The sequence below is a fragment of the Apium graveolens genome, chromosome 1 (genome assembly GCF_009905375.1).
Source record: "Apium graveolens cultivar Ventura chromosome 1, ASM990537v1, whole genome shotgun sequence".
NCBI lineage: Eukaryota > Viridiplantae > Streptophyta > Magnoliopsida > Apiales > Apiaceae > Apium > Apium graveolens.
The window spans coordinates 142,835,614-142,859,200 of NC_133647.1; the positions used below are offsets into that span (position 1 = coordinate 142,835,614).

Sequence of the window (23,587 nt, forward strand, 5' to 3'; positions counted from 1 at the left end):
TTTTAAGTGACTCGAACTCTGATTTCAGGGTTTGAGCTTTAGCTTTTTTCACCTTATCCGCACCCAGACATAGCGTCTTAATTTCCCCCCAAGTCTCCTTGGATGTTTTTTTCTCTGCTATTGTTAACAACATATCATCTGCGATACCTTGGTAAATAATGGCCAACGCTCGCTTGTCCATCTTCTTCTCTGCTGCAGTCTTCGGATCTTTAGGTTCTATTGCCTCCCAAACCCCATGAGCCTGCATAAAAACTTTCATCTTTATGGCCCAAAGGGTATAATTTGTTTTCGATAGCATTGGATAGCTTAGACCAAACGACCCCTCCTTGTTCCTGTTTGTCTCCATTCGCTGTTAACTTTGGATGCACTTCACAGGTGTTTAATTTACTCTGATACCAGATGATAGAAAAGAATATGAAAATGAACAATACAAAGTGTATTTGATTACTGATATGGAAAAACCTTACAATTGATACTTTTGCAATATGAGAATATAACTATTACATATAGACTGTCTAACTGATGAGCTACAAACCAGGACATCTGATCCTAATTAATCTCTCTCTTATTTCATTCCTAAACACACGCAATAACAGTTATGACCAGTTCTGTAATACAACGTTCAATAAGGCAAGGTTGATTTATTCAATAATAAAATCAAATCACCCAAATAACTATGTTTAGATTAATAGGCCCAACATTTAGCAAAAAAAAGAAAATTGGTTGTTAGGAATTTGACAGCATTACAGATGCTTGTATACCAACTGTTTGCCCCTTAACCGACAATCTGAACTGAAGTACATGAGAGTAAACTAGAAACGATGGGCGTGAGTCTACTTCAAATAAAATGTGGTTCCGCAGAGCAATGGATAAAACTTGTGTATTAAACAAAAGAGTAATGTGAACAGATCCAAATTAGCAGGATGTCTATTTACAATTTTTATCCTGCTCTGCTGTCAAGTCAATGCGTCGAACACATAGCTCAACAACTTGTTCCACTGCCTTGATATCATTTACAACACCCCGGCATCTCGGGACGCCACAATGACAAGCAAGTTGTTCATCAGTTGATAAGAATCTACAGATTTTAGATAAATTTTTAGGCACTGAAGTTGCTAGCACAGAAGAAAGATACAGAGCAGAGTTTAGAGGAAAACCTGTAATTAAGTGTGAGCTCCTCCCATTGCTCTATATCTCTTTTGGAAAATATGAATACGTGCTCATCACCATTAACATTAATGATTCTGGAGTAACAATTTGCCTGCACCCAGAGAAAAAGTTCATACTTAGAATGCGGACCCAGACCTAAGAGAATCATAAATGTGTCTGCGGGACAACTTAGGATTGATATACTTAAGTTTTTTATGCTGTTACTAATATCAGACTTAAATTTTTAATTTTTATTGAAGAAACAGTCATCCATGTTGCAAGTTAAATTACTATAAGCAAAACACAAAAACATCTATTAAAAAACTTCGTTTAGATTCTCAATTCCCAACATTGAAGAGATTTTTCAAAGGCAGAACAGTGGACATAAAAGTAACCTTGTTTTTCTTGGATGAGAAAAACCACTTTTTAACATCTGCAAGGACACGCCAGCGGCTGTCTTTATGTACCTTGACAAATCAGACATTCACTCAGTTGTGCAAATGTCACACCAATAAAAATCCTATGTAGTCTATGAACTATCACGAAAAACAGTTCAGCCTTGATAAAATCAAGCGAATCGACGTATATTCATTGCAATAGATACCAATATGCCATTCGAAATACAAGTATGATATATGTACCACTATTTTCACAAGAAATGTGTGTCTATTTCAGGTGCAAGACGAATTATTACTTAAAATGAAACAAATTTGCATATGAAGAAGATGTGTATGTGTAATAATTTGAAAGAGTTATTATGGTACTCACCAAAACTGAATTATATGTCAAGCGCTCTCTGCTGTCGGCAATTTTAGCTCTAACAACTTCACCAGTATATTCGATCACCTGCAACAAAACAATTTATATACTTTGTCTAGTGGTTTAATACAATGAAGTCCTCCTGCAAATTGATAGTACCATGTCTCCAGCTATATGTGGTTGCTTAGCAAATATTCCATATCCATGTATTCCAGATTTTCCTGTCCAAATGAAAAATTAATTCTATATAACTATACAGTTGTTGTCACATTTGTCAGGCAACAAAGATTACTATCTAAACCTATTGCTAAGCTGAAGTTAACCATTTATAATGTCACTCATAAGTTAATGGTGGGTGAAGGTCAAGCAGAGAGCAATCGAAGTACATTAAGCATTTTGACCAGAAGAAGTGATTCATTAAATATATATAAATCTAACGGGACTAAATAATAAAAAAAGAGCAAACACAGATATAAAAAGAATATAAAATAGTCAGGATATAAATATTTTGTACGAAGAATACAAAATATACTACATATCTGTTAAACATTTCTTGTCTAGGTAAAACAATTGCTTGACAGTTTGTATATGTAAGAAGTAGAAAGGTAATCTAATAAAAACAGGAGAAATCCCAAACAAATTGGAAATGATAGAAAATAGATGTTATGCCCAAAAATGTGTATAAACGATATTCAGATTGAGATTGATAAGATAGGCAAAATCGAAGGATAAACGCCTGAAATCTAGGAAATGATAAGGTTGACTTTCCACAAAGAAGACGGCGCGCCCTAAGAACGCGCCACATTGATTGAGTATTTGATTAACGGTTGTGGCTATTATCCTCAAAGGCGCGCCCTCACACATGGTAAGAGGAGGCGCGCCTAATTATTGAAAAGGAGGAGAGGAATTCCTTAATTGAAATCTGTTCTGTGGAGGCTCCTTGGACAGATTATTCGGACATGATTGCTTTGATAGACCTACACTTTGGCTTGGACAGAATTAGAGAAAGACCTAACGATGAATAATTTAGGGCGCGCCCTATGATGTAGAATGATATAGGAAAAGATCAAAGGCTGATGACACAGGGCGGCGCCAACATACAGGAATGTAAGGGCGCGCCCTTAACTTCTACTTGGTACAAAATGCAACTCTGACATGCTACTTGTACGAACTCTTTGGAAGATTCAAGGAAGATGGAGATTATTATCACTAACCTATTTGATGCAGGTACTCTATTGAAAAACTCCTTGTAGCATATCTACAGGAAAGGCGGTAGGGATGACAATCGGGTCGGATCGGATCGGGTATTGCAGAATCCATATCCAAACCCGAAAATTTTATCCATACCCGAACCCGACCCGAACCCGAAAAATACCCGAAATTGAATACCCGAACCCGATCCATCGGATTTCGGATCGGATTCGGATATACCCGAAACCTGAAATTTTTGAATTGGATATTCATACCCGAACCCGAAACCCGAACCCGAAACCCGAACCCGAAATCTGAAAATTTGTATAATGATTGATATTGCAAGTGCTTGGGATCGAACACGCGACTTGTAGAGAAAGAGTTTTAATGTGTCATCTTCAACCACTCCACCACATCATTAGTTGTGATATTATATGTATAGGTAATATTAAAAAAATCAACTCAATTGATACCCAGTTTTTTAGATTTATTACTAAAACATATTTTGTTAACCTTATAAACCTTATCACCCATTTAATTGATTGAATAATTACATTTCATTAAACTTTATAATTAGTTAATTTTTAACATAAATATAAAAATATATGTTTAAAAATTATATAATAATATGTATAAGGTAAATTATAGAATATATATATATAATATTATAATATGTAATATATAAAATTTTAATATTATATATATATATTTTATATTTAATAATTCGGGTTTCTTTTCGGATTTCGGGTTCGGATCGGGTTCGGATCGGGTTCGGATAGCGTTTCGGATTTCGGATCGGGTTTCGGATCGGTATACCTAATATCCAAATCCAAATCCAAAAATTTTTGGGTTTAAAAATTAAATCCATATCCAAATCCAAATCCAAAAAATCGGGTTCGGTATATCCAAAATTTCGGGTTTCGGATCGGATATCCGTCGGATCGGATTATTTTGTCATCCCTAAAAGGCGGTGTCCGTGGTCAGAGACCTCCAGGTGTATGCCTGGACTGAAGGCCTCCTCCTGTAGTCAATGGGTGTCCTCATTGGGGATGCGGGGTGAAATCTGGTGTGTTGGGAGCTCTGTCTTTGTAGTTAACGGGTGTCCTCGTTGGGAGACTTCGGAGTATCCTGCACTTTGCACCCAAAAGCTTGGGATCACTTGTCCTATAATCTGGTAGGGGCTCCTTATCGGGGGATAAGGATGCGTCCAACATTTGGGGTGAACCACGGCTATACCTGCGTCCGCGAACTAGAGAAACAGCTGGTAGCGGAGGTTTATCCTTGGCCAGGGAGATGCCTCAACCGTGAATTCTCCAAGCCGCGGACGAGCCTTGGGCCTTTGTGGTTGGGCCTCATCGGCGGACATTCCTAAAGATAGTAGAAGACGGTTTCCAGTGGGTTTCCTACTGGGCCTCGGGATAAGAAATCTAAGCCCATTAGGTTTCTTGTTCCCCAAGAACTACGTGGACTTGATCCCCTATAAATAGGGGTACGTAGGCAAATTGTAAGGGGTAAGAAGCGAGAGCGCAAAAGAGCCACCACTAACCCTAAGCAATCTCAGCCCCCAATAATTATCACCACTAAACACTGTTCATCTTTTCCGACGAATACTGTTCATCGGATCCATCGGTTACTGCTCACCTTTCCGACGAAGAACTGCCATCACAGATCTTGTTTCCAGCTACTAACCTCAAGTTTTGTTGTTCCTAAATTCCTCCGTCAACAAATTGGCGCTAGAAGGAGGGGCCTGAACCTGATCTGCATCTGGGAGGAAAGATGTCTCAATATCGTGATGGAAGTTTTTATGACGGAAGTTCTGAAGAAGATTATGATCACGGCTATGAATACGAACCCTATGTTCCGCCAATGACTGATCGCCCCACACCGGATGTCGGGGGACAGCCGCCTGTGCTCATCAGCAACGCCGACTTAATGGAACAACTGTATCGCATGGGCGATGCTTTGAACGGCTTTGATTCAAGGTTAAGCACGGTAGAGCGGCGCAAGGCCAGGAGGGGTCTTCGCTGCGGCCGTGAGACTCATGCACCTGGAAAAGCACCCGTGACTGATAGGGATGCATCAGCCGACCATGGCCGCACCGAAGGGGGGTATGTGCCGATAACCCCGCGGCGCCTAGACTATTCCAATGACACGTCCCCAATCATCGAACTAGTGGAAGAAGATGCTGATGGTCGGGAAATTCTGCGAGCAGATACCCGGGGAGCCACCCATCCGCACCGGTCTGGACGTAGTCTCGAAGAACGCCGACAGGCGGAGTCGATGCCAGAGAATCAGCAGCGGGGCTTCGCAGCTTTGAAAGATCGCCTGGGGATCCGCTTGGGCGATGATGATTTAAGAATGTTGTTACTTGAATGGCAGAAAGAAGCTGATCGCGGAGAAGTGACGCCCCATGATACAACGCGTGTGCCCCTGGATTCCCAGGAAAATCGGGAGCGGTACCGCGATCCAACGCGTGTGCCCCTGAATTCCGAGGAAGATCGGGAGCGGCACCGCGATCATGAGAGAGCTCCTCCCCGCAGATTGCTGGATCGATATGGTCGTGGGTACGAAAACGATCATTGGAGAAAGCCTCAATGGAGGGGAAGAGGTGGAGGCCGAGGTAGATACTTAGAGGGCTATCGTCGCGATAACTACCGTGGCCGTCTTGATCCCCGCTGGAATAACCAAGCAGGCAGCTATGACTATGCGGAGCATGATAATCATAGGGACATGGAAAACTATGATCGCGGTATGGCTCGGGGCCGCGGCCAAGGTGGAGAAGAGAATCAAGGGAGAAATCAAGGATGAAATCCTGAAGTAATTGTGATACCCGAAGACGCCCAGAATACGAACCAGTAGCAAGCCCTTCCCGGAGGAAATCAAGTGGAGGTACCTCCATTACAGCCCCAAGGTCCGGAGCCTCAAATGCAGACCAGTCCGGGCGTGGGAACTTTTAATGTGGGAGATTTAAAAAAGCTACTTAACCACCTGGAAGGCAGGGTGACGGCCACAGCTGAAATCCCTTCCCCATTTTCGGTGACAGTAAGAGAGGCACAGTTGTCGGCCGGGTATCGCAACACTACTAGCGATCTCCACTTCCATGGAAACTCAGATCCGGTGGAATTCCTGGGTCGTTTTAATATAGAAATGGATGTGTACCAAGTCCGGGACTTGGCTCGATGCCGTCTCTTGGAGGCAACCTTTAGAGAAAGTGCCCAGCAGTGGTTTCAAAAGCTCGGGCCAGGAGTGATCACCTCATGGGATCAGATGAAGACTCTGTTCTTAACCAAGTTCCAAGCCGCGGTGAGATACGCGCCCTCTGTCACCACGCTTGCCAATGTTAGGCAAAGGGAAAATGAAAGCTTGACATCGTACTTCAAAAGGTTCAACGCTGAATCCACTAGCGTGAGGGGAGCATCAGATGAAGCCCTGAAAAGCTTCTTGATCGCAGGATTAAGGGTTGGCTCGGACTTTTGGAAGCACTTGCAAGGGAAAGACCTGGCTACTCTAGCAGATGTCTTCGCTTTAGCTGAATCTTTTAAAGCTATAGAACAATCTCTGGCAGAAGTGCAACCGACTTCACAGTCAAGTCAGAGAAGTAAAGGAAGGAAGAGGGATAGGTCTCCAAGCCCAAGGTACCGAAGAAGCAGTCGAATCCCAGACCGGGTGAATACAGCAAGCACAAGGAGGGGATGGAGTCCTCCCTCAAACTATGACTACAGGACAAGCCAGTACACACCTTTGGTCGTATCTATCGAGCATATCTACGAAGTAAACAAAAATAAAGGGCTATTTAGAAAACCTGAAGCTTTATCATCATGGCAAAACAAAGACAAGAAAAAATATTGCGAATACCATGAATTATCTGGACATAACACGCATGAGTACCGACATTTAAAAGATCAAATCGAAGCGCTTATCAAGGAAGGATACCTCGGAGAATGGGTAGTTAAGGAAGTAAGGAAGCACAAGGATGACAGAACAAGGGAGGAAGAAAGACGAGCCCCGCGCGGGTCGAACAATGATATCCTAGAGGAAAGTAAATTTATCAGGGATGGCAGTATCCGAACAATCTACGGGGGAGATCCCGGGATGGAATGCAGCAACCGATCCTTAGCAAGATACGCTAGGGAAGCCCGGTCCAGGCTTCTCACGGACATTCATAGGGTGGAAACTCGGCCGCCCAAAGTATTTAAGGGTGAGTCCATGGATATCACCTTTAGAGAAGCAGATGCCCGATGGGTACATCATCCCCACAATGATGCGCTGGTTATTTCCATCCAAATCGGAACCAAAAATGTTCATAGAGCCTTCGTGGATAATGGAAGCTCGGCAAACATCCTCTATTACAGCACCTTCAAAAAGATGGGACTACCTGATCAGGATATGTCGGGGGAAGACTCGTGGGTCTATGGTTTTTCAGGCGCAGGAGTTAGAGTCATGGGATCGATACAGCTGCCATGTACTTTAGGGGAAAGCCCATTGTCGGTAACAAAGATGCTTGAATTTAAGGTCCTGAATCAGGAATCATCCCACAACGTGTTGTTGGGATGACCTTTTCTGCGGGAGATGAGAGTTATCACTTCAATCCACCACCTAACTATCAAATTTCCAACGCCAAATGGGGTGGGAAGTATACAGGGTTCCCAGTATGACTCTCGGGAGTGCTACAGGCAAGCTATGAAAGGCTTTAGAAAAGACTCCCATGCCGAAGATACTCCGGACGTAGATCAAGGAAAAAGCATTGAGCAGCCAATCGAGGAAATCCGAGTCCACTATTATGTTGAGCAGGAAGATGAGCATCCCTCCGGGTTGCCCCCAACAATGTTGTACTTGGAAGACGCGATCAGAAGTGAGATGTTGGAAGAGGCGATGGATACCATAGTCCAAACAGTTTTCCATGGGGAACGATTAGAAGGGAGATTCGATGTCTTGCAAAGCCTCGAACAGGATGATGCCCTTCCCCCTGAAGGAGCACCCTTACCCGCAAAACATACTAAAGAAGTTGATGCCCCTGCTATGTAAGGCGCGCCTTCTAACGAAGTCGACGTTCCTCCTAAAGGGGATGCGCCTTCTCTACAAGATAATGAAATTCGTGATTCGCCTGACCTGGATCCCCGGATACCAATGCCGACGGAAAAGATGGGGCCAGCAGAAGATACGATCAAAATCCCTGTCGATGAAAAAGATCTGAGTAAGGTTTTGAGAATAGGATCCCAGTTGGCACCAAGGTTGAAGGAAGGTCTTTCAATATTTCTGTTGGTGAACCTTGATGTATTTGCATGGAGCCATTCTGATATGGTAGGAATTGATCCAGAGATAATATGCCACCGATTGAATATCGACCCCAAGCATAAGGGGTTTCGACATAAACGAAGGGCCGTAAGCAGAGAGAGAGCTATAGCCCTAGCAGAGGAAGTAGATAGGCTCTTGGATGTCGGACTAATCCGGGAATCCTTCTACCCAGAATGGCTAGCAAACCCGGCGTTGGTAAAAAAGCCCAACGGCAAATGGTGAACATGCATGGATTTCACCGATCTAAATAAGGTGTTACCGAAAGATAGTTTTCCCCTACCAAGAATTGATCAGTTGGTCGATGCCACGGCAGGACATGCCTTGCTCAGCTTCATGGACGCATACTCCGGGTATAACCAAATCCTTATGTATGTGCCGGACCAGGAACACACCTCTTTTATCACTGATAGAGGGCTCTACTGCTATATCGGAATGCCATTTGGTCTGATCAACGCCGGCGCCACTTATCAAAGATTGGGAAAATAATGGAAGTGTATGTGGATGACATGCTCGTAAAATCGAAAAAGGCAGAAGACCACATCGCCGACTTAGCTGAAATGTTCCATATTCTGAAAAAATATAAGATGAAATTAAACCCACAGAAGTGTGTGTTCGGCGTGGAGTCGGGAAAATTATTAGGATTCATGGTCAACCACCGGGGGATTGAGGCTAACCCGGAAAAAATCAAAGCTCTGCTAGAAATGAAATCTCCCACCAGCGTCAAACAAGTACAGAGCCTGACGGGAAGGATTACGGCCCTGAATCGATTTATCTCAAAGTCATCGGATAGGTGCAAAGAATTCTTCAAGGCAATCAAAGGAAGGGGGAAGGATTTCTTGTTGACTCCTGAGTGTGAAGAAGCTTTTCTGAAAATCAAAGAGCAGTTGGGAAATCCTCCGATGTTGGCCAAACCAGAAGACGGAGAGACATTGATTCTTTATTTGGCAGTGTCGGAATATTCCGTCAGCGCGGTATTGGTAAAGGAAGAAGCAAGCCACCAGTGGCCCGTATACTATGTGAGCAAAAGGTTGTTGGATGCAGAAATCGGATATACCAACATGGAGAAACTAGTGTACGCACTTATTCTTGCAACACGAAAGCTAAGACCATACTTTCAGGCTTACCGACTAGAAGTTCGCACCGCTTACCCGCTTCGGCATATTCTACATAAACCCGAAGCGTCAGGGAGAATGTTAAAATGGGCAGTGGAGCTGGGACAATTCGATTTGGAATATTTTCCTCGCACGGCAATCAAGGGACAAGCGCTGGCTGATTTCATACTTGAGTTCGATGCAGAAGTCGATGATAAGGCCATAGTGTTGGCAGAACCAACCTCGCAAGGAAGTCACCGGGATGAAAAGAGGCAGGAACTCCCACACCCTTGGTGGATATTACATGTGGACGGGGCCGTGAACAACAATGGATCAGGTGCCGGAATTGTCTTGATCACTCCGGAGGGACACCGTTTGATGAGTTCTATCCATTTCAAGTTCTATGCTACTAACAATGATGCTGAGTATGAAGCCTTGATCAACGGTCTGAAATTAGCTCTGGAGGTAGGGGCCGTGAATATGATAGTTCGGAGCGATTCCGAATTAGTTGTGAACCAGGTCAACGGAGGTTTCCAAGCCCGAGGACCACGAACAGAGCTATATATGAGATGTGCGCAACGCCTACTGAAAAAAAATTCAAATGCCAGGCTAGAAAGTGTTCCGCGAGAAGAAAATAGTAACGCGGATGCTTTGGCCAAGATGGGGTCACAGATGGACAGCGTTCAACTTGGACAAATCCCTTTGAGAATCCAAGAAATCCCAAGTATTCCAGAGGTGGTGGCGTTTCAGATGCAAGACATCCCACAAGAAAGTTGGATGACCCCCATTCATAACTATATTCAAATAGGAGCTGTACCATAAGACAAACTACAGGCTCGAGGCCTTCGTTACCAGGCCGCAAAGTATGTCGAATATGACGGGGTACTATACAAGAGAGGATTCAACCAGCCACTGTTACGTTGTGTAGATATGGAAGAAGGAAATTATATTCTCAAAGAGGTGCACGAAGGGATTTGTGGCAATCACTCGGGGGGTGGTTCCTTGGCACTAAAAGTGCTCAGACAAGGATATTACTGGCCGACTATGAAAGAAGACGCTTTCAATTTTGTTTGGGCTTGTGATCGTTGCCAGCGATTTGCCAACTATTCCAACGCCCCGACATCTAACATTACCGCGTTGGCGAGTCCCTGGCCTTTTGCCATATGAGGAATCGATCTCATTGGAGAGTTGCCCAAAGTGAAGGGGGGTGTGAAATACGCCGTGGTGGCGGTGGACTACTTCACCAAATGGGCAGAGGCTATGCCACTAGCCATGATCACGGAAAAGAAGATAAGGGATTTTGTGTTCAATTCCATAGTATGCAGGTTCGGTATCCCCTACAAACTCATCTCAGATAATGGAAAGCAGTTTGATAGTAAAGAGTTAAGGAAGCTCTGTGAGGACTTAATGATTAAAAAAGACTTCGCCGCGGTTTATCATCCGCAGAGTAATGGTCAGACAGAAGCCACAAACAAAATCATAAAACACACCTTGAAGGCAAAATTAGAAGAGAAAAAAGGAGATTGGCCAGAAGAGATGCCCATGGTCCTTTGGTCTTACAATACGACCCCTAGATCGACCACAGGAGAAACCCCCTTTTGGCTGACTTATGGGTATGAGGCCATGGTTCCCGTGGAGGTAGGAGCGGGATCCCTACGGAGAGACGTGTTTATCGAGGAAGATGCAGAAGTTAACCAGAGGCTCCACTTGGATATGTTAGACGAAGCCCGAACGAATGCTCAATTGAAGCTTGTTGCATATCAGCAGAGAGTCGCAAGGTATTTCAATAAAAGGATAAAATCTGTACCGTTCAAGGTTGGAGATCTTGTGTTGCGAAAGGTTATGCCTAACACTAAGATAGCTCAACACGGGGTGCTTGGAGCTAATTGGGAAGGACCGTACAAAGTTAAGGCTATACTCTGGAAGGGAACCTATCGCTTAGAAGATCTAGATGGTAAACTTATTCCTCGAGCATGGAATGCAGAACATTTACGGAAGTAGTATCAGTAGGGTGTGGTTGTATCCCCCTTGTTATCTTATTTTGATTCTTACGTAATAGGCTAGTAGCAAACAAATTCCTCCTAGCCTAGGGGGTAGTACATGTGACTGCAAACCTTGGAACTAGCAGAAGGAAGGAAAAATTTTCAAATAATTTCCCCATAAAGCATAGTAGTTATGGGACTGGTGTAATTTGTACACTAGAGCGCATTATCAATAAAAGGGAAAAGTTACTTCAAATTGCTTTATTTGCTTGACATAACATTTCTCATTTGAAAAACATCAGAGGCGCGCCCTATGTTGAGGCGCGCCCTGTCTAATAATTTATGCTTCATAATCAAGATAAACATAGTATTCAAGGGTGAAAGGAATAAATGTACATGGACAGTAAAATTAGCTAAAGCAAAAGCTAATCGAATTAAGGCGCGCCCTTGAACTGATAAGTAAATAAAAAGTCGCGAAGGCATTACTGATAAGAAAAAGTACGTGTTATTTGCATAATGGCGCGCCCTCATATTTAAGTGCTACGATAAAAGGGACGATAACAACTTCGAGATCATATAAAACACCCACGAATGTGCTAAATAAATAAGCTCTGCTATCAAAGGGCGTGCCTTGTAGCAACATCAGTTATAATGTACTAACAAGGTTTGTGATGATATAAGGGCGCGCCATCGTGCAAATATGAGTCATGTTTTTTATAAATGGCCAAGAAAAAAATCAAAATGCCTTAACAAATTTTTATGCATATAGGGAAGAATAAAATTAACATCGAGCCATACATGCAAAAAGTAAAAGGGTAGCAGAAAGATAAGTCATACAACTTTGCACAGCATCAAAAGAGGGCTGGCTCCTCAGAAGTATTTGAAACTTGAGTAAAAATAAAGGAAAGACATAAATCAAGGCGCGCCTTGAGATTGATCTGTTGGAGGAATGGTTTGAAGAGGAACAGTGGTACCAGCTTCAGGTGCGTCCTTGGGGATTTCCTCTTGTGGCGCGCCCTCGACTTCTTCCTCCTCCAACCCAAGTTCTATCCTCCTCGCCTTGATTTCAGCAGCATGCTCTTTCTTAAACTCCACCATCTCGGCAACTGTCTCCTCTCCAAACTTCTCGAAAGTGTAATCAGGGTCATTGGCCACAAAACCAACCCTATAGAAGTGGAAGCCATTGGCAAATGCTTCATCAGCCATTTCCCTCTTTTCATCTGGCCAGCCTGTTTTCTGTTGCTCCTCGAGGTACTCAATCGTCAGGTTGGCTCCACCAAGCTCAGTATGAAGAGAGGTAGCCTTTTTGTTGGCAATCTCCAACTGAGAAGTAAGATTGGCCACCTCATCCTTGAGAAAAGAAATCTCGGAGTCCTTAGCTTTAATATCCTTGGCATGCAGAAAGTCTTTGTCTTTGAGGGTGTTCCTCAGAATGTTGTTGTCACCCTGCAGCCTCTCTAGGCACGCCCCCTCCTCAAGTAACTTATCCACCACTCGAGTGGAGTGGATGAACAATTGGCAAGATGCTTTTATAGAAGCACGAGCAGCATCTCCCAAATCCATAGCTTGCCATTGTTCCACTTCTTCATCCGAAACATGAGGGGAACCCATGGGGCCAAGAGCGTTCAACGCAGCAGATGAGCCAGAAGGCGCGCCCTCTGCTCTATGCCTCTTAGGCACACCCTATTTATTTGTAAGGTCGATCACGGACCTTTTTAAGACAGAAGTTATTTGGGGAATAGGAGTTGGATTGGGGATGGATGTCGGTGCTGCAGGAGCGTCTTTTTTCGGTTTAGGCTTGGATTTGTCACCAGGGCGCGCCCCAAAAGACTTAGGAATTCTTGGAGGAGCCATTTCTGCATAAAACATAGAACATGTCAATTGAGCATGACAGTTAAGTATGTTGAACGGGGCAATAAATAAAAGCAATTGATAAAGACAACATTGATAAATATGTATAAAATGCTACGCCTAGAATAAAAGGGCGCGCCCTGAGAGGGGGAAAGTTTAACTACATAAACAGAAATTTATATCCAGTATGCCAATATAAAGGTTAACTGGAAAAGAAATAGGACGCGCCAATGATAGAAAGGCGCGCCTTTAGGATATACAGGTTGTTGAACCTGAAGGATATTGGCCTTGAAAAGAGCTGTCATCTGCTTCTTCTTCTTCAGCCTCTTCCTCGCTATCTAGGTCGATTATACGGGAAATAGGGGCGCCTTTCCTAAACTTTACATATTTATACTTTGTCCCCACTTGGTCAGAAAGGATTCTGACTCGCATCAGGTTAGTCCGGGTAACTAAGGTCTTTAGGTTCCACCTTTCAGCAGCCACTCTGAGTAGGGCTTCAGCTCATTTTTTGGGCTCGCCCTTAAGGGGTTTGGCCACTGGTCTGTCTGAAAAAATATAAAGATGTGAAAAGGAAGAAACAACATAAAAATAATGCGAGGAAAGAAGTAAAGGGCGCACCCTTACTTGGTGACTTGTTGAATCTTATCCTTATTCTGGGAACGTCATATAAATAGAAGAAGTTTTCCTTCCAGCCTTTCTCATGACTAAGCTTGCCAGAGGAGAAACCTTTCTTGTTGTGTTGTTTGTCTACAACCAAGTAATAGTACCCGTGGTCATATTTTCTTAGGTTAAAGAAATAAGCAACTTCAGTCATGGAAGGTTGAGGGAAGCCTAGGTCCGTATAGAGAATGAACAGGGCCAGAATAAACTTGTAGCTGTTGGGAGAAAGTTGGAGTGGAGCCACGTCGTAAAGTTCTATCACTTCCCTAAGATAGGGGTGTAAGGGCGCGCCTATACCCAAAGATACCAGCTTTGGGCTGGTTACCATTCTAGGAATCTTAAAATTCCTCCCATAATTAAAGATATGGGGCCGCGTCATGCTCAAAGGGCGCGCCCATATGCCTTCCATATCATAAAACTCCATGAGCCATCCTAGTTGCTCATCTGAACAAGCTGAAGACAGACCCACACAGAAAAACTTCCCATGTTCCTTCCTGAAACGTTTCTTCACAGCTTCATTGCATGGTTCGAATTCATCCCAATCAAAATCTAATTCACTATCAGAAACTTCCCAGTGTAGGAAGGGGATTGGAGAAGGTTCAGGGGAGGTGGAAAATTGGAAGGAGACCTCATCAAAGAAATTTTCTTCATCACGTAGAGGTGACGCACTTACTTCAAGCGCGCCCTCGGGAACAGGAGAAGTAGGCACGCCCTCTGTTTATTGGGGAGATGGGCTTGGGGATACAGCCCTGTAGGATACTTTAGAAGGTCCTGCACCTACGTTGACACCCCTCTCAACACCCCTATACCTATCGGCATTCAAACTTTGGAACCAATCATCGTCGTCCAATTCTGTCCTATCTGGGGCTGGGGATCTGTCCTTTTGGACCAGCTTCTGCTTCCCCTGTTTGTGGGACAAAGGAATGTTGTCCGTAGAAGAACTATTTGAGGAATCAGCCATCAAAGTCCCCTTTTTAGAATCTTAAAGAAGGCGCGCCACCCGGTTCAGAAATTCGGAAGTATGGTGGGCGTTTGGGGGTTGAGGATCGAAGTAAGTATTTGGAGGCGAATAGATCCCCAAATTTGTGAGAAAATTCTTGAAAGGGTGAAAAGGAGAGGACGCGCCCTCGTCTTCCAGCTGTCAAGAAAACCAAAAGAAATTTTGAGGGCGCGCCCTATGCGAAAGAACGCAATACGAAAGTATAAAGGAGGCAAAGAAGATAAGGGGAGGTGTAGGAGAAGAATATTTCCTAGGATCTATGTCAATTCCCTTCTAAAACAAGCCCTCTCATGAGAAGGCGCACCATAAAGAAAATCATAGTTTATTCATAAGGATGGGCTTTACTATAAACAGGCGCGCCTTATTATGGTCGTTTACTGATTATAAGCTAAAGATAAGGCGCGTCCTAAGTTGCTGGCGGATTTTAAAGGCACGGATGGTCATAAGTGATGGTCTTTAAGGCATAAGGGTACTAACGATTAGAATTCTCAAAAACATCAATTTAAAGGTTAAACTCAATAATTTTGGATCTAAGTCAGTAAAAATTTGAAATTACATATATACATACACAGATACATACACCATTTTATGTATATCTTCAAGAACATTTAAAGAAGTTGAAGAGACAAAGTAGCATGCAATGTGATTTATGTGATGGAATTCAGAAAAGAAAGAAGTTTTACATACCTTTTCGAATGGAGAAGAGGATGATCAGAAAAAACTGAGGAAATGGTAGCCGAAAGAGAAGATTTTGAGCAAAAGGTCGCCGCTGGAGTTGAAGTTTTTGGTGAAGAAAGAGAAAATAAAAAGAAAAGGGAGAGTAAAAGTAAAAATGAAAATGACTGACAGTGACTCCTATTTATAGGTAAAAAGGACAGCTGTCAAATCTGTCATGTCAATCACGATTCCCGAAGAATAAAGGAAACCGTTTCGAATCCATTCAAATTTTAAAACGCGCCCTCTTGAAGGCGCGCCTTATAAAGTTGACAGCAATTTAAAAAGCATGGAAAATAAGAACATTGAGTATATAAAGTCCTTTGCCTATTTGGCGTGCCTAGTAAAATAAATGTTGGAAAATATGTTTATACAGATTTTAATAAGGATAAGGAGAAAAATTCCAATCCCATTTTCAATGACATATGGAATTTGGGGGTAGTTGTTATGCCCAAAAATTGGTATAAACGATATTCAGATTAAGATTGATAAGATAGGCAAAATCGAAGGAGAAACGCCTGAAATCTAGGAAATGATAAGGTTGACTTTCCACAAAGAAGACAGCACGCCCTAAGAACGCGCCTCATTGATTGAGTAGTTGATTAACGGTTGTGGCTACTATCCTCAAAGGCGCTGTTGGGAACCACGGACTTAGGGTGTTACTACGTTTTACGATAAAGATTACGAAAAGAGGATTACCTTGTTAATGGTTGATTCCATGCTCTTCTATTGTATTCCCAAATTCCCTTGAGCGAAGTGTGGCCTCCGTCTTCTCAAGTTATCATCTCTTCTTGCTCCTTGGTGGCTACAATATGTTTTCACATAATCCCAAGCAAGAAGAGAATAAGAATATATATAGGCTACAATAGGGACCATGGATAATTAGGTTGGGCCTTCTAATTACATCTTGAGCCTAGCCCAATGTAATTAAATATTAATTCAATCCACTAAAGAATTAATATTTGCACTACCTTTCCTAATACCGTAATTTAATTAATTCGGTTCCACTATTATTTGCTTATTAAATTCCCCATGTTTAAAATATCATATGTCCATTAATTAAATAAATTACTGATAATTTATTTAATTAATATCGTTTATCCTTGATCATCCACTCAACCTTTATTTAATTATGCCAGAATAAATTCCACCTGCAGGGTTTCACATAATTAAATCTTTTTGAGCTTTCAAGGGGACATCATTAACCCGAATATTATCAGGACATGGATTCCTTCAATAAATAATATCCACCATGTATATAATTCCATCACCCAAAATATAATGATATAATTCAAAAGAATTATTTCATATATAAATCAAAGCATGTAAATAATATACACGTGTCAATTACTATTTCCGGATTAAGAACCTAAGCATTAATAATAACATAGAATCTTAGTTCTCCTTCTTAATCACTATTAAGGGAATAATTCTAAATTTGATCATGTTCAATATACACAAAGTATATTAGTATTATTTATTAGTCAATATAAACTAATCTAAATAATACTACAGCCATACCAGTGGATTATCCAACACCACTTGTGCTGTGAACCTTATTATATTATATAACCGTATTTAACAATCTAATATTTTGTATCCCATTTGATACTAGATTGTTCACAATATATAATATTAGACAACATGTAAACATTCAAATGATTCTCAAATAAACTGGCCAGAAATAAATGTACATACTTCAAATAAATATTTTCAGTATACATTAACAATCTCCCACTTATACTCAAAATATTCTATGTGTACATCAGTGTTTATTTAATCCACTATTACATAAAAATCTATGTGTCCATCCATCTGACTCCTATCGCTTCCACATGCTTGTCAAAAACCTTGGTTGGCAAGCTCTTTATGAAAGGATCTGCTCGGTTATCTTCTGATGATATGTGAGCCACAACTATATCCCCTCGCTTTACGATTCCTCGTATGAGATGATACTTATGTTCAATATGTTTAGCTGCTTTGTGGTCTCGCGGTTCCTTTGAATTTGCCACAGCACCAGTGTTATCACAATACACCGTCAAGCTCCTAGGCAAATTAGGTACCACATCTAAGTCCAAAAGGAAGTTCCTGAACCATATAGCCTCATTGGCAGCCTCAGAGGCCGCCACGTACTCGGCCTCTATGGTGGAGTCTGCAATGCATTTCTGCTTTACACTCCTCCATATAACGGCTCCACCTCCCAAAGTAAAAACATATCCCGAGGTTGATTTCCTCTTATCCCTATCTGATTGGAAATCTGAATCAGTATATCCCAAAGGAAATAGATCTGAGGCCTTGTAAATTAACATATACTCCTTAGTCCTTCTCAGGTACTTGAGTATAGTTTTTACTGCACTCTAATGTTCCTGACCTGGGTTCGACTGATATCTACTAACCATGCCTATAGCAAAGCAGATGTCAGGCCTCGTACATAACATAGCATACATTAAGCTTCCACATGCTGAAGCATAAGGAACTGCTTTCATGCTCTCTATATCCTTAGGTGTCGAAGGACACTGCTTCTTAGATAGAGCAACTCCATGCTTAAAAGGTAAAAAACCTTTCTTGGAGTTCTGCATGTTAAAATGAGCTAATACTTCATCAATGTAGGGCTCTTGAGATAAAGCCAACATCCTTTTCTTGCGATCCCTTATAACTTTGATCCCAAGGATGTATGTCGCTTCACCTAAGTCCTTCATGTCAAATTGTTTGAACAACCATGCCTTTACTGATGATAACATTTCAACATTGTTTCCAATGAGTAAAATATCATCTACATATAGTACTAGAAAAACCACTGCATTACCTTCACTTCTCTTATACACGCACGATTCGCTTGGACTTTGATCAAATCCATATGACTGGACTGCCTGATCAAAACGAATATTCCAGTCTCTAGAAGCTTGTTTAAGTCCATAAATAGACCTCTTAAGCTTACATACCAGATGCTCTTGGCCTTCCTTAATGAATCCTTTTGGTTGCTGCATATAGATGGTTTCTTCAAGACTTCCATTAAGAAAAGCTGTCTTAACATCCATTTGCCAAATCTCATAATCGAGATAAGCTGCTATAGATAAAAGAATACGGATTGACTTAAGCATGACTACCGGTGAAAAGGTTTCCTCATAATCGATACCTTCTTTCTGAGTATACCCTTTCGCAACAAGTCTTGCTTTCCAGGCTTTCACCTTTTTATCTAATCCCCTCTTTTTCTTGTAGATCCACTTACATCCAATAGGTTTTATACCTTTGGGTGGTTCCAAGAGCTCCCAGACCTGATTAGAATACATTGATTTTATCTCAGATTCCATCGCCTTTTGCCAAAGATCTGCATCTTTGTCTTGTACTGCCTCTTCGTATGTACGGGGATCATCATCATGTTCACCAGGGATCAAGTCTGAAGACTCTCCCAAAAACATGAATCTATCAGGCTGTTGAACAACCCTCCCACTACGACGAGGCACTGGTGCGGTATTAGTGACATGTTGTACATTATGTTGTGGTTGTTCTACTTGTACTACAGCTTCATGGGTATTATTTGTCCCTCCCACTAGTTCCTCTAAAATGACACTACTAATGGGTTTGTGATTCATTATATAGTCCTCCTCCAAGAATCTTGCATTGGTGCTAACAATGACATCCCGATTCTTCGGACTATAAAATAAATATCCTTTCGTTCCCATGGGGTAGCCTACAAACAACTTTACTTCTGTATGAGATTCTAACTTAGTCGCGTTCTTGTTCAGCACATGTGCTGGACAACCCCATATTCGAATATGTCTTAGACTCGGTTTATCCCCGGTCCACAATTCTAAGGGGTTTTAGGAACCGACTTAGAAGGTACTAAGTTCAGAAGATAAGCTGTTGTCTCTAAGGCATGTCCCCAAAACGACTTGGGTAAATCCGAATAACTCATCATCGATCTAACACTCTCTAAAAGAGTCTGGTTCCTTCTCTCTGATACACCGTTCTACTGGGGTGTGCCTGGTGCAGTTAACTGGGATTCTATCCCATTTTCTGATAAATATTCCCGAAATTCTCCAAGCAAGTATTCGCCACCACGATCTGATCGTAGTGACTTGATATTTTTATTAAGTCGCTTCTCCGTTTTAGCTTTGTACTCTTTGAACTTATCAAAGCACTCAGACTTACGGTGTAACAAATAAACGTACCCATATCTAGAATAATCATCAATGAAAGTGACGAAATATTCATAACCACCTCTTGCTTGGATATTCATGGGTCCACATAAATCAGAGTGAACCAATTCTAACAGTTATTTGGCTCTATTCCCTTTTGCCTTGAAAGGCCTATTAGTCATTTTACCTTCCAAGCAGGATTCACAAACTGGAAATGGCTCCACTGCCAATGAGCTTAAAGGCCCGTCTACTACTAGTCTTTGAATCCTCCTCAAGTTAATATGACCTAATCTCAAGTGCCAAAGATATGTTTGGTTCAAACTAGAAGGTTCCTTTCTTTTAGTAGAGTTAGAAGATGTGTTGTTCAATTCCCTAAATTGCAGTTGCAGTGCAGGTTGACTAGGATTAATTATATACAAATTGTCTTGCAATGTACCAGAACATATAATTCATTTATTCATCATAATAGAAACATTACGATCCAAACAAACATTATAACCATCCAAAGCAAGTTTAGAAACCGAAATTAAGTTCCTTCTAAAAGAAGGTACATAAAGACAATTGTTCAAAACCAAAATCCTATCAGAATCAAAAGATAAATGAATAACTCCTACTACAACTACTGCTACTTTCGTAGCATCTCCCATGAACACGTATATCTCACCATCTCTAAGCATTCTGGTTAGATGGAACCCCTGCATAGAATTACAAACATGATCGGTGGCTCCTGTATCTACACACCAAGTGCTTATAGATATAGCCGCTATAAATATTTCTGTAACTAGAGAAAGAGAAATACCATTATTGTTTGTCTTCTTAGGAAGAGGAAAATCCTGTTTCCAGTGACCTGACTGTTTGCATCTGAAGCACTTTCCCTTAGGCTTTTTCACACCACCCTGAACTCCCACTGCCTTCACAGCTTTCTGTGTCTGAGCCTTTTTCTTCTTCTTAATACCTTTCGGCTTAGAGGAAGAACCTTTCTCAGCCACATTCACTTGAACACTCTGCCGAAATAATCCTTCAGCTGCCTGAAGTTCTGTCAGCAGTTCCGCGAGACTATACTGCCTCTTGTTCATGTTGTAATTCAAGCGGAACTGCTCAAAACTCTTGGACAAGCTCATAAGGATAATATCAATCTGGGTTTCCCCGTCAAGTTCAGCACCAAGGATCTCTATCTCATTCAGATGCGACATCATCTTGAGAACGTGATCCCTTACAGGTGTGCCTTCAGCCATCTGAGTGTTCATTAAAGCCTTCATGGCTACTTGCCTAGCAGCCCTATTCTGATCTCCAAAAAGTTCCTTGAGATTAAAGAGCATATCCGAAGCAGTGGCCATAGACTGATGTTGATGCTGCAAAACACCTGATATTGCTGCCAGAATGTAACATCGCGACATCTCATCAGCCTTAATCCACTGCTTATAATACTCTTTCTCATCTTCGGGAGCATCAGCAGCAGGCTGTTCAGGCTTGGGTTCATAAGTGCAAAACTTGTACTCCTCAGCAGTCAACACAATGTCCAAATTTCGTTTTCATTCAATATAGTTAGGTCCGATAAGTTTGTTATCATTATGTATGGTGAATAGTGGATTAAAGCCCATTTTATCCTGAGAATCATGCATAAAAATATCACATAAATAAGGGTGCATTAATTATTAAGATCTATTAATTCCTCTAACAATTATTAAAATTTAATGCACTAACATCTAAACACCATAAGCTTCTGGTACGCCACGATGTGTGACATGTATACCACCTAATTTTGTTTAAATGTTACTTCGGTCCTATTACTAAACAATATGTCACGTTGGGGTGGACTATATTATTTTTCATAGCTAAGTGTATACCATCATCAAATCTTAAATTATTTGAAATCTATGGAACTTGGTACGCCACGATGGGTGGCGTGTATACGTTCCAATATTCGTAATTTTGCCTTGAATAGAATACTTCAATTCAATATTCATCAATGGTTTGATTTCCAGGTAGTGGAGGAGTCACATCGGTCTCGCTTAAAATCCACAGCCTTACAAGTTCGGTGAACTCGTTTTTGACAAAATCGCCCCAAATCAGAAATAAAGAAAATCCGTATTTTATTCCTTTTAAAAATTAATTTAAGAAGTTTGTTCTAGTAATTTCTATAACATTCTAGACACCATAAATTACATGCCACGATGGGTGACGTATATATAATTTATATTCGTCTTTATGTTAAATTACCTACAACCAATAATGGAAACCATGGGATTTAATTTCATATTAATTCCCTCTCCCACTTAGAATTTTTTATTAAAATTGAGGAATTTTAAAATTAAATGGGGCCCTATGTTGTTATAATTATGTCTAATCATGCATTCAAAATACACACATAATTTTAGCAACATATAACATTTAATTAAAGCAATAAATAAAATTTGTGTCCATGTCGTCCTAATTAAGTTAAACATGCAATTTTAAAAGAATTACACACATAATTAACGACACACATAATCAATAAATTAAAGCAATAATTAAATTTTAATGGAAAAAATTAAAATAAATTTTCCACTATAATGGCCCTTGAAAAAAAATCCAGCTCTCAAAAAAAAATCTGCCCCAAGCGCGCCCCGACGCCCCCAGCAGCCCCAGCAGCCCCAACAGCCCCAGCTGCCGCAGCGGCCGCAGCGCGCGCGCCTGTTGCTTTTCTGTGAGTTTTGTTTTGATTTTGTTCGATCCAAACATCAACAGCAGCCCCTTGTAATCGCACAGCGGAACAAAAAACTACCGGAATTGATTTCCGATCGCACATAACTATTACAAAATACCCGGAACAATTACAAAAAAAATAGATCTAATACAAAACTAATTTTGTAAAATCTATTCTAACACGATCAACCCTCGTGTAAATTACAACCACGATTAAACCACGTGGAAACCAAAACAAAAATTAACCACGATTAAACCACGTGGGATCCAAACACATAATTAAAATATACATGGCCATAATAGTGGATTAACAACCTGCATCAAAAACAATACAAGCAAAACACTATATACACGCATATATAATTACGATATGGACATTATATCATAAAACGTAGAACCCATTACCAGGCTCTTGATACCAATTGTTGGGAACCACGGACTTAGGGTGTTACTACGTTTTACGATAAAGATTACGAAAAGAGGATTACCTTGTTAATGGTTGATTCCACGCTCTTCTATTGTATTTCCAAATTCCCTTGAGCGAAGTGTGGCCTCTGTCTTCTCAAGTTATCCTCTCTTCTTTCTCCTTGGTGGCTACAATATGTTTTCACATAATCCCAAGCAAGAAGAGAATAAGAATATATATAGGCTATAATAGGGACCATGGATAATTAGGTTGGGCCTTCTAATTATATCTTGAGCCTAACCCAATGTAATTAAATATTAATTCAATCCACTAAAGAATTAATATTTGCACTACCTTTCCTAATACCGTAATTTAATTAATTCGGTTCCAATATTATTTGCTTATTAAATTCCCCATGTTTAAAAATTCATATGTCCATTAATTAAATAAATTACTGATAATTTATTTAATTAATATCTTTTATCCTTGATCATCCACTCAACCTTTATTTAATTATGCAAGAATAAATTCCACCTGCAGGGTTTCACATAATTAAATCTTTTTGAGCTTTCAAGGGGACATCATTAACTCGAATATTATCAGGACATGGATTCCTTCAATAAATAATATCCACCATGTATATAATTCCATCACCCAAAATATAA

The 23,587-nt window shown here is 41.1% G+C and overlaps 2 protein-coding genes across 3 annotated transcripts; one reads left to right on the plus strand and one right to left on the minus strand.

The window, feature by feature from the left end:
- Positions 1–865: 865 nt before the first annotated feature.
- On the minus strand, positions 866–2,383 carry LOC141667697 (histone-lysine N-methyltransferase ATX2-like). 2 transcript variants are annotated; one of them, XM_074474294.1, is made up of 5 exons: positions 2,068–2,383; positions 1,918–1,995; positions 1,545–1,616; positions 1,158–1,261; positions 866–1,078 (listed from the first exon to the last, which is right to left on the minus strand). In XM_074474294.1, exons 1-5 carry the CDS (start codon positions 2,068–2,070, stop codon positions 928–930), a joined length of 408 nt encoding a protein of 135 aa, XP_074330395.1. In that variant the 5' UTR covers positions 2,071–2,383; the 3' UTR covers positions 866–927. The 2 variants fall into 2 exon arrangements, with proteins under 2 accessions (XP_074330395.1, XP_074330401.1); XM_074474300.1 differs by lacking the exon at positions 1,545–1,616 and having other exon boundaries at positions 2,068–2,354.
- Positions 2,384–6,024: 3,641 nt separating this feature from the next.
- Positions 6,025–7,653, plus strand: LOC141707687 (uncharacterized). The gene has a single exon (XM_074511006.1). The coding sequence runs from the start codon at positions 6,025–6,027 to the stop codon at positions 7,651–7,653; it is 1,629 nt and encodes a 542-aa protein (XP_074367107.1).
- Positions 7,654–23,587: the final 15,934 nt, after the last annotated feature.

Excerpts from the sequence above, each read along its gene's own strand:
- LOC141667697 (XM_074474294.1), bottom strand. Across the intron at positions 1,262-1,544 it reads TCTCATCCAAGAAAAACAAG|GCAAATTGTTACTCCAGAAT; the intron begins GTTACTTTTATG and ends CTCTGGGTGCAG. Across the intron at positions 1,079-1,157 it reads GAGCTCACACTTAATTACAG|ATTCTTATCAACTGATGAAC; the intron begins GTTTTCCTCTAA and ends TAAAATCTGTAG.
- LOC141707687 (XM_074511006.1), top strand. The coding sequence starts at position 6,025 with ATGCAGACCAGTCCGGGCGTGGGAACTTTTAATGTGGGAGATTTAAAA.